The 12,398-nt window shown below is 33.2% G+C and overlaps 1 protein-coding gene across 1 annotated transcript in view; it reads left to right on the plus strand.

The window, feature by feature from the left end:
* ADAMTS6 (ADAM metallopeptidase with thrombospondin type 1 motif, 6) overlaps positions 1 to 12,398 on the plus strand; it is a 302,363-nt gene that overhangs the window by 127,552 nt on the left and 162,413 nt on the right. The window contains exon 7 of the mRNA XM_012664545.1: positions 11,760 to 11,803. Coding sequence (XP_012519999.1) covers positions 11,760 to 11,803 — 44 coding nt within the window. The remainder of the gene's footprint in view (positions 1 to 11,759; positions 11,804 to 12,398) is intronic.

Here is a 12,398-nt window from a genome sequence, read left to right on the forward strand (position 1 = left end):
GTTTTATATCTGGGTTCTCAGTTCTGTTCCACTGGTTAATGGCTCTATTTTTGTGCCAGTACCAAGCTGTTTTGATTACTACAGCCTTATAATAAAGTTTGAAGTCTGGTAAGTTGATACCTGTATATTTTTTATATTAACCCCTAATCAGATGTATGGGTTGCAGATATTTTCTGTTAGTTGTTTCCTTTACTGTGTAGAAGCTGTTTTGTTTGATACAATCCTATTTGTCTATTTTTGCTTTTTTTGCCTATGTTTTCTTCTAGTAGTTTTATAGTTTCAGATCTTATATTTAAGCTTTTAGTGCATCCTGAGTTTTGTGTATGATGTGATTTAAGGGTCTAATAACATTCTTCTGCATGTGGATATCCAGTTTTCTAGCACCGTTTATTGAAGAGACTGTCTTTTCTTAATTGTGTATTCTTGACACCTTTGTCAAAGACCACTTGACCATGAATGCAGGGATTCATTTCTGGGTTCTCTGTTCTGTTCCATTGGGCTGTGTGTCTGTTTTTATGCCAGTATCATGCTGTTTTTTGTTTTTTGAGACAGGGTCCTGCTCTTTTGCCTAGGCTAGAATGCAGTGGAATCATCATAGCTCATTGCAACCTCAAACTTCTGGGCTCAAGTGATCCTCCTACCTCAGCTTCCCAAGTAGCTGGGACAACAGGCACGTGCCACCAGGCCGGTGAATTTTTCTATTTTTGTTCTTTTACTTTTTGTAGAGATAGGGTCTCATTCTTGCTCAGACTGGTCTCAAACTCCTGGCCTCAAGTGATCTTCCCGCGTTGGCCTCCCAAAGTGGTAGGATTACAGGCATGAACCACTGCTCCCGGTGTAGTATTATGCTCTTTTGATTAGTATGGATTTGTAGCGTATTTTTAAATTAGTAATTAATAACTACAGCTTTTTACTTTTTGCTCAAGATTGCTATAGCTAGGTGGGATCCTTTGTGGAGTCCTTTGCGGTTCCATTTTAATTTTAGGATTGTTTTTCTATTTCTGTGAAAATGTCATTGGAATGTTGATAGGGATTGCGTTGAATCTGGAGATCACTTTGGGGAGTATGAACACTTTGACAATATTGATTCTTTCGCTCCATGAACATAAGATACCTTTCCATTGATTTGTATTTTCTTTAATTTCTTTCATCAGTGATTTATAGTTTTCAGTGTACAGATATTTCACTGTTTTGGCTAAATACATTCCTAAGTATTTTATATGTTATAAATGGGGTTATTTATTTATTTATTAGAGACAGGGTCTCACCGTGTTACCCAGGCTGGTCTTGAGCTCCTGGGCTCAAGGGATTGTCCTGTCTCAGCCTCCTGAGTAGCTGATAGATGGGATTATTTTCTTGATTTCCTTTTTGGACAGTTCATTGTTAGTGTATAGAAATGCTGCTGATTTTTGTATATTGATTTTGTGTTCTGTATTTACTGAATTTGTTTACCGCTTCTAACAATTTTTTGGTGGAGTCTTTAGTGTTTTCTATATGTAAGGTCATGGTGTCAGCAAACAGAGACACTTTTACTTCTTCCTTTCCAATTGGATGTCTTTTATTTCTTTTTCTTGCTTAATTTCTCTGCTGAGTACTATGTTGAGTAGAAGTGGTGAGAGTGGGCATCCTTGTTTCGTTCCTGATCTTAGAAGAAAAACCTTCAACTTTTCACCATTGAGTATGATATTAGCTGTGGGCATGTCATATAGGACCTTTGCTTTGATGAGATTATTTCTTCTATACCTAATTTGTTGAGAATTTTTACCATGAAAGGTTTTTTGTACTTTTTCAAATTTTTTGCATCAATCAATACGATGATATGATTTTTGTCCTTCATTCTGCTAATGTGATGTATCACATTTATTGATGCATATGTTGAACCATCCTGCATCCCCAAGACAAATCCCACTTAATCATGGTGAATGATCCTTTTAATGTGCTTTTGAATTTGGTTTGCAAGTATTCTGTTGAAGATTTTTGCATCTATTGTCATCAGCAATATTGGTCTGTAATTTTCTTTTCTTGTAGCGACCCTGTCTGGCTTTGGTATCATGGTAATGCTGGCCTCGTAAAATCAGTTTGGAAGTATTCTCTCTTCTTCAATCTTTTGGAAGGCTTTGAGAAGGACTGGTTAAATTGTTCTTTAGATAAGCCAAAACTGGCTACAGCAGAAGACATATGTAGACAGAAGTAAAAGACAATTCTATAAAGATAATTTGAAGCCAGATTATGAGGAATCTTGAACTCCAAGTTAAGGTGTTTAGATTCTTAGAGACAATTCAGTTTATGAGTGGCAGAATGGCATGAAGAGAACTATGCTTTAGGAATAATAAGCTTATACAGATATGCACTGTATAAGATAGGTTTGGGTAAAAGATATTTGCGTTCATCCCAACAAGAGAGAATTTAGGATGTAAATAAGTATGATTGGAATTGAAAGGACAAATACAGTTACATTGAAGGAAGATTGTTCCGTGTATATGAAAGAACAAAGGAAAGGGAGGACTCATAAGTGACTTCCAAAGGACCAAAATTCAGTCTAATAAATTTACTCCACGGTATAAAACAGTAAAAACACTTTTCTTTTTCTTGTGTTGTTAAATTATGCTTTTACTGATTTTAGAAAAGTTTCTAAGCTTTCTAAAATAATGGATTATGTTAGTCTTGTTCAAGTTTTTTCTTACCCTGATACATGGTAAGCTCTTAGTAAATATTTGCTGAAAAAAAAGTTTAATTTTTTGATTCTTTAATATGAAAGAATCTTTTTATAGTTAACTTTGTACATGAATCAAACTTACTCTATTATCTACTTCCCAAAGCAACACTATAGTAAATGTACCTTTTACAATTTTTTACTTTCCTGACAAACATATAGGAACTTCAGCATCCAACTGTGTTTTGATGCCTTAAAAATAATTTTCTTCCTATTAATGGTTATTGGGAAATGGAAATTGGGAGTGAAAATTGGAATGGTTATTAGATTATTGGAATTAAAAGCTTTTGAGATATGGACTTGAGGAAATATAAACTGATATAACTTTTCTAGAGGGATTTAATTCAATAGACACTAAAAACTTACTTGCTCCAGGAATTTTGCTAGCTGCTAGGATGCAGTAACGGGCAAAAGAAACCAATCCCTAATCTCAAATAATTTATAGTTCAGTGGAAAAGACCAACATAAAATTGCTATTACTAGTTTGATGAGAGGTATGAAGGAAAAATTTATGGAGCTGGACAAGTATTTATTAGGGCAACCTCATCTAGTCAGGAAAGATTTCCTTGAGGAAGTGCACTGATTAAGAATCTGAAAGAGTAGTAGGAGCAACCCTAGGAAAGGAAAGTGGGGTCCGTAGAAAAGTGTCCCAGATAGATGAAAAGAAGGCAAATATGTCTTGAGATTGGAAAGAGGGGACAGAGGTGGACATAAGGCAAGAGAATTAGGTAAGGTCCAGATCATGACATTATGAATGATAATCCTTAAATATGTTTCACTTCCAGAAATTTACAATTGGAATTGTAAATGGAAATTTAATTTAAGTTGTAATGGAAAAATTATCAGAAAAATATACAAAAATATAGTGATGTTCATTGTAATTAATTTTATATCAATGAAAACTTAGAAACAAAAGTTTTCAACAATAGGGAATATTTAAAGTGTTGGTTACTACATCCATATAGTGGAATATGTTAATGCCATTAATATGATGTACATATGTCTTTACTGACATAGAAAGATGTTCAAAATATGTTGGTAACTAAAACTCAGGATGCAAATGATATAATATCTTATTTTTTGAATGTATAGAAATATAGTAATAATTTATTCATCATCAATAAATATTGTAACATGATTTAGTGACAAAACAATCGAAGAGGAAGTTACTTTGTTATCCAATAGAAGAAAAAGGGTTGGAATAGTAATGAAGAAAGGCCACAAAGACAGATGTTACAGTCTGTTGAACTGAGGTTATTGATGATTGTAAGGGAGTGAAAACCCTCTATTGGTAGGCTTTTGTAACTTAGATATAAAAGTCTCAATCTTGCCAGCTAAATCAGTATTTTGCAATGATCCGAGGACAATTTTCTAAGGGCAAAAGACATTTTGACTAACTATCTCTATGCTTTCCAATAAAAACACCCTAATAGAATGAATGGACAATTCGTATTATGATATAAATAGCCAAGTAGGTATTTTATAGACTATAATAGTAAATCTTTAATTCATGCCATGAGCAAAACCATGGGCAGCATCTGACATATTATAGGAATTAGTAGCAAAAAGTATCATGTAATTACTAAGCAAATGACCCTGACATATCTTTGAGAACTATTGTATGAGATGGTTCACATAATAATAGCAAACATACCTGCTCATTAGAGAGTATATGTATGGTTGGTCTTATGTTTTAAGCATTCAAAAATAATCAGAAAGCAACTTTCCTGAGATAAATGAATGCCATTTAGATAAAGAGATGAGTATTATCAAAAATGTAACCTGTGGAGTGGGTTACATAAACTGAACCAAATTACCTATTATTTAAGGTCATCTTACAGTTTTTTTCATTTATCTTAAAGAGTGGTATGCATTCTTGCCTATTTTGGGTTAAAATAATTTTTTCTCTACATTATTTTATTATGATTATCTTTATAATTGTAGTTGGTTTTATAATGCTGCTGCCTCAGTACATGTAAAGAAAGTGGAAAGAGCTATGTCACTATCACTTGAGTTTCACCACTGTAGAAGAGAAAAAATATGTTTTCTTCTATCCATTCTAGGTTCATGACTGAGGCCCCTATAACAAAAGACAGATTAACAATAGAGAAGTACAGAAATTTATTTAATACAAATTTTACATTTTTGGGAGCTTTCATAAGGAAACGAAGACTAAGAAATAGTTAAAATGGAGTTTTTTGAAAGGTAGGTTTGATGAAGAGTGGTTAGTTATATACACATATGATAGGGAAAAAAGGATATGATCTAATGGTAATAAACTGGAGGAAACTTAGTAAGGCCCATTTCTTCAAATTCTTCTCTCTGTCCCTTCATTTTCAGACATAAGGATATTCTTTCCTCCTCTCTCCCTAGTAGAGGGATGCACCTCTCACCTGAGAGTCTTATGACCTACTTCAGGGAAAGTCTGGGAAATTCTTCCTAGGTTTTATGACTTGCTTCAGGAAAGTAGGGTTGGGGGAAGGTCAGAGTGACCTTCTTGCTTCTGTTTTTTTTTTTTTTTCAAATTCCTTTAGCCTACAATATTCAATATGCCAGCGTGCTGTATTTTAGGGTAGTCTGTCCTGAACCCCATCACCACCACATGTAAGAGAACTAAATGAGACAGCATAATACATAGAACATTCTGGTTTAGAAGTATGTCTATGACTAAGTGTTAAACAAATGAGACTCTAAGTCTAGATTTTTGGTTCATTCCATTTTTAACACTAAATCATCTGAAAGGAACTATTCTTTACAATGATTATTTCTCTTAGATAAGAATGGAATGTAGTTTTGGAAAAGGTTTTAAGAACCCATCGAAGTATTTTCATCATTTTAAGATCATGCTATATTTTGTAGACCTTAAAATGGAGCTCGTTTGGCCCTGCCAAGTCTCATGTTAAGATTTGATCCCCATTGTTGGAGATGGGGCCTAGTGGGAGGTATTTGGATCATGAGGGTGGGTTCCTCATGAATATCTTGGTATCATTTTTGTGGCAGTGAATGAGTTCTCACTCTTAGTTCTCACGAGAGCTGGTTGTTGAAAAGAGCCTGGCACCTCTTCCTTTTTCTCTTGCTTCCACTCTTGCCATGTGATCTCTGCACCTGGGCTCCCCTTCCACTATGAGTGGAAGCAGCGTGAAGCCGTCACCAGAAGCAGTTGCTGGCACCATGTTTCTTGTACAGCCTGCAGAACAATAAGTCAAATAAGCCTCTTTTTTAAAATAAATTACCTAGCCTTGGGTATTCCTTTACAGCAACACAAAAATGGACAAAGACACCATGCCTAGCCAAAAGTGATTAGGAGATTAATGAATTGAAAGTATCTGTAGCAGAAAAATAAACCTATGTTACAGTCTCAACTAAATTCTCTGATTCTGATCTTGCTCGATCAAGCCAACCTCATTATGAATTTTGGGTAAGGGAATGACAAAATATGCATTTATCTACTTATCCAAAAGTGGAACTCTGATTTCCTGTAAGTACCAGGCTTTATGTAGATTCTCTAAGATCGTGTTTCTTAATTTTCATCTGCCCTGAACCTTTATTATCGTTTTAGGAAAAGAAAACAAAAAAAGTACAACAGTGATAGGTGCTGTTTTTCTGTCCAAATTCAGAATCCAGAGAACTTTTCTAATTATATTTCAGCTATTCTCTGTCTTCTTAAGATTCCAGTGAACTTCTTAGCCTAGTTTGAAGTTTAGATCACAGGACTATGTTTAAGGGTCCTCGTCACATCTGGGTTGGCCAAGATTTAGTAGTGACTGATTTGCATGAAGGGTGCTGAGAGTAGGGAATGGAAACTCTTTTTCCTCAGTCTCTCTTTTCTTAAGTTTGCACAGCAGCAAGATAAGTCCTAAAAGCACATCGATTATATCTTTGAGGTAAAGCAAGACTCCTTGCATTGTTTTTCTTTGTATTTTTTTCCTGAAGTGGCTCAGGTCTGGAGGAAAATAAGGCAAACCTACAGTATGGCAGAGAAGAGTTGATGAGATATACAGTAAATGTGATACAAGGTAAACATGAAAAAGTCAGGAGAAAGAAAGGGGAAGGTGTGAAGCTTATGAGGATGATTATCATGGCATGAAGTTGAAAATGATATTTAATGGTAAGATGGAAAAAGACTGAGAGATATATCAAGGAACTGAACTAAACTGGTTCATACTTGGCCTAATTTGAGAGATAATGGTTTATGTGTAATACAGCTTGCATTAGATGACTTCTCAAGATTCTTTACATTTGTAGAAATGTGGTGCTGATAAGAAAGAGAATAGTTTATAGGAAAGGAAAGAATCAGGAATTTATACACAAAAAAGAAGAAAAATAGGAATAAGGTAGGGACAGAATAAAAAATAACCCCCCCAAAATTAAAAAGGTAAAATATGACAGAATAGAAACTTATAAATTTGCAAATCATGGAATTAAAGAAATTTAAAAATTTTTTAAATGTCTCAAATGATTACCTTACACTTATGCCAGACCTTTTTATTAATGTACAGGTAACATATCGAGCAAGCATACACAATCAAAGTATGGAAAAATATTTACATTCATCACTTTTATATTGACAAGGAAATTCAATATAGTTGAGCAAGTTTACACTGAATAGAAACTTCAGTTTTTCAGATTTATCATTTCCAATTTATAATATAAATACAACTTGAGTCTATATTATGTAATTCATGGATAAGATGGTATGAAGTTTTTAATCCATGACTGAAGTCTTTCTTTTGCTCGCAGTCTGTTTCTACCATTCCATGATACACATTCAGAGAAGACGATTATAGGAATAGCCTAAAGAAGATAACTCTATTAGAAGTAGGTATCATCATAGGTAAATTATTTTTTTTACTATCCTATCATGTCTTCTTTCCATCAATCAGGAATTTTTATTCTTGTAAACTGACTTAAGCTAATGTGGTTAAGCAAACTCTTAGGATTTGGTAAATGAGGGTTGTTACCAGTTATTATGAAGGAAAGTTTTATTAATAGATCAAATTCCATCATACAATACAAATATTTTTTAAATAAACAAAAAAGGCACAAAATAATTCATACTCCTCATTTTATAAGCTTGATGAAATCCCAGCTCTCTGTTATTTCGGTGCTCTGACAACATTTTGCATGAAAAGTGCTCTCAATATATACATGAAAATATTTTTTGGAACAGAATTTTGCTTACCCTTACATTTGTCATCAGGCACCGTAATGTTCCAAACCAACAAGTGTACATACAGGACAAATCTCAGATGTGTTATTGAAGTGTACAGCCAGCAATGCTTCCTGGGTTTTTTAAGTGTTCATGCAAAGTGAGGCAGTGCCTCTGAAATATTTTGGCCCATCTACAGATTTGTAACACCACTAATTCTTTTCTTCAATGAAAAACACATTTTAAACATTCATTAGACATTCATTAAGCTGATTATAAAATATCTCTTGTGTTGGTCACCGGAGACAGGCATAGCTGAAACACTTTCTGATTAAATGTTGGTTTTACAGAAAGATACATAATAAAAATCATTATATTCTCCCTCCTTTCTCTCAGATGCCCACTGTTAATCCTCTCATATTTGTATCTATATACAAACTCAATCTCAAATAAACATATACTCACATAAACATACTTTTTAAAAAACTTTCCTATTATGCAGACTAATATGAAACTTTCCAAGTTGCTTTTGTCTATATGAAAACATAAATCTGGTTTGGTGTTCAAAATACTGAATAATCTGTGCCCCCCCAATTCATTTTCTGATATTTCATTCTGTATGTTTAATGTTTCATCCTCTCTGAACTTCTCATAGTTCTTTGGATATGCTATACCCTTTCCAGACTTTGTTCTTTTGAATATTTTGTTCTGTGCCTAGAATGTCTTTACTTTTCTTTTTTATCTGGCTAAATCTTTAACATTTGATTCAGATGTTATGTCTTATGTGAATCTGTTTCCTAGTTTTCCCTGTGGAATTACTCCTTCCTCTGTATTCCTATAATACTTGCATATTACTTGATTGTGAGAATAATCATAATGATAGCTAACAAACATTGGTTGTATTGTGTAAATTTAACTTTTTGCATTTATTTCATTTAATCTTCTTTCCATGTCGTTTTGTAGCTTATCTTGTATTTTTTCCCAAATAGACCAAAACTAACTTATTTATTCATCTTTAGATTCTAAATATATGGCACTATACCTGGGCATATGGTGAGTGCTCAGCAAAGCCATGTATGAAAGAATGAATGTAAAAATGTTGCTTTTCAGTACTTAGTGTTAAAGATAATGCATGGTCATAATTGTTCTCCATGAGATAGATACAATGTGATAGATAGATACAATGTGACGAGAATGCAAAAGCCATGAGGAAATAGTGTGTCTTCTTCCTATAGAATATGATATAGAGAATTCTATGGATATATTAGAGGATTTAAGAAAGATGCAAATAGAATTATCTTTGTCTAAGATGCTTTAGCTTATACTATTGGTTGATGAATTTAGCCTTTATGCAGTTATTTAGGACAATTGTAATAGAATTAAATAATATTCATCATGAATATAACATAAAAGATGTAGGCAAAATAAGATAAGAAAGGACTGCTATGAATTGGAAATAAAAGCTGTATTTGTCTGTGGTGTTCAATCTTTTTGCTTAATGTACCTCCTAAATGAATTTTGAAAAATGATGTACCACTTTGCACATTTTAAGTTAATATCCAAAATACTTTTTATTGTAATTTTAAGTAGCTACAGAGACCGTAGTTAACATATTATATATTGTGTATATGCTTTAATGAATTTTATTAAAACTTTGTAACTACATATTTAGCTCATTTAATCATGAAAAATGTTCAGCATATAATCTAATTGTCTAAATCAGTCCTTACTGACAAACTATTTACCTAAGTTAGACTTATTGTCAATGACAAGTCTCACTTCATTTTTTAGATTAAATGAACACTCCATGACAGCCATCCCACTTCTGAATTCTAATTGCAAGATAGTTATATATTAATAGATTGATTTATAAACAGACAGACTGGCAGAAAGGTATAGAGCCTTACTAGGATGAAATAAGCAAGCATCCTTCCCTTCAACTTTTTCTTGCTTTGCTCCTAATGGGTTATCCCCTAAGGTTTTTTTTTTTTTTTTTTTTTTAAGAGAGAGGGTCTCCTCTGTTGCCTAGGCTGGAGTGCAGTGGCCCAATCGTAGCTCACTGCAGCCTTGAACTCCTGGGTTCAAGCACTCCTCCTACCTCAGCCTCCCAAAGCACTGGGATAACATGTGTGAACCACCATGCCGGTGTATCCCCTAAGATCAAAGCTTTCTTGAATTATCCCTTTGCTTTATGTTCTGGGGACATTTATGCTAGGGAACAATGCACTAGAACAAGGTTTGGGATGGGTATTAGGTATTCTTTCTTGTTTGTAATGTAGAAACAGGGCAATTATAAAAGGGGAAAGAGGAAAGGAAAACTGGAGGATTGTAAGTGCATTCTCAGGCAGACCACTTTTAGGAAGGAACACATATGGAACTTGAGGGTTTGGAAATAGATTCTAATTTAAACATCTATATCTGGATAACCTATGAAAAGTCTTTGTTTACATTTTCTTGAAGACTGCTGGGATGGGTTATGTCTATATATGCCTAACATAATAGGCATAACACACTATGATCACAAGATCAATTGACTGTGACACCCAGAATATGCTTTCTGGTGCTTTGATGAGTACACCAGTACCCTCTCTATATCTTACATTCAAGAATGTTCCAAACATTGCAATCCCATGGCTTACCAATTGCAAAAGAAGAAAGAGAGGGGATGAGTATGTGAATAGTCAGAAGAGAAACTTATGCAAGCGGAAAGGAAAGTCCCTTTTCTCAAATGAAAGATGAACAGGATGAAGAGTTTGACATTCTAAAAATAGGCAGAAGGAATCTCCATGGATTTTAATGAGTTTGACAACACAGTGATGCAACTGGTTGTAATATTTGTTTCACGAAAATACATTTTGATCTGTGGATTGATAAATAAGAATGGGACTAATTGCTAATCCTCCCACTGATATTGAGTAATCATTATTTATATACAATAAAAGAGAACTTTTACAACTTGGATTTCCCTGTAGTTTGTGAAACTTTACTTTTTACTGAAAAACTTTTCATTTCTAATGTAAAACATAGGCAGATATAATTTTTCAATCTTTTAAATTTATTTTTTATTCTCACTTTAGAAACTCTAAACACTTTTGGTTTTAAAGATTAGTTTACACAGATATCATTATAAAAATGTTTAAAATGTTTATACCAATATTGACTTAGCATTCTACCTGTAATATTTTAAAAATATACAACATTACTTTATAGACTCAATCTTTTGTATTGAGTTATAATTCAGTATAGTATAGAATTAAAGTCTGACCAAAATTAGGAAAGCTTTCTATTGAGAAATTCATTTAGCTATTTGTAAAACATTTAAAAATATTTGTATCTTAACCACACTAAATTGGTGGTATGTAGCTAGGAAAAATATGTGATAATTGAATAAATTTATTCCCATTGTTGTATTACACTATATATATATTTTTAAAACAAGAACCTGTACTAGAGTTAAAACAACTCCATATAGTGCTTATAGCTCAGAAATGTAAAATATACCTGTGGCTATAACAAAAAATATTCTAGCGGGTTCAAAAGAGATTGGAAATAATCTACACCCATTTGCTTTTTGTAGAAGCAGTAGCAATCTGCAGATAAGCTATTCTAACTTCAGAAGAGTACAGTAGATGGTTTTATGGAACTTACGATTACAAAAATCCACTTTAACCTTTTTTTCTTACTGGCAGGTGTTCTATTGGCTTGCAGCCAGAGGCTGTGAGTATAGTACAGCCTGCCGTGTCCCCCAGAGTGTTGAAAATGCCGACAATCCAGCTGGCTGCTCATAATTGCATTGATTGTGGTCTGACAACCAGAACTCCAAGAAAGAAATGTGATGAATATTTTACAAACTTGATCAGATTACAAATTTCATCTCTTTTTTTCTCTCCTCCATAGATATGATATCTGCACTTATAAAAATAAGCCCTGTGGAACACTGGGTAAGTTTTCTTTTAAAGAGAGGATAGTTCAGATTGTCTTTTTGGACCAGTGACTTTAATCTTTATTATTAATGTTGTCGTTTCCTTTCTGGTACATCTAAAAACTGTTAAACCTGACCTTTGTGGATATGTCATTTACTAGGAAATAAATATTTATTCCCATAATAAATATTATGTAAATTTTATTGGCATGGCAACTGGTGTGACGATTATAAATAATTTAGAAGATTATTCAAAATCATCAAATAATAATTATAAATTGAAGTTACCACTCATTTTCGTATAATCTATCTCTGTCATATATTTTCTAAAAATACCAAGGAATTTGAGAGCAAACAAAAGCAATCAGCATCTTTAAATCCCAGGATATAGAAAAGGAAAGGAAAAAAAAAATCTGGATATACTTAAGGGGGAGGCATCAAGAATAATAATAAAGAGTATATTTCTATAAGTTGAGATATTATTTGAAGTTTTAAGTACCCAGACCAAAAAAAAAAGAAGACTATTTTGTAAAATATTATAGCCAGAGGTAAAGAGAGGACAGGATTATATTTCTTGTGCTCCCCAAAAAACATTTCTATATATAGTATTCTAG

Source organism: Propithecus coquereli, unplaced genomic scaffold (genome assembly GCF_000956105.1).
Source record: "Propithecus coquereli isolate 6110/MARCELLA unplaced genomic scaffold, Pcoq_1.0 Scaffold9, whole genome shotgun sequence".
In the NCBI taxonomy this organism is placed as follows: domain Eukaryota; kingdom Metazoa; phylum Chordata; class Mammalia; order Primates; family Indriidae; genus Propithecus; species Propithecus coquereli.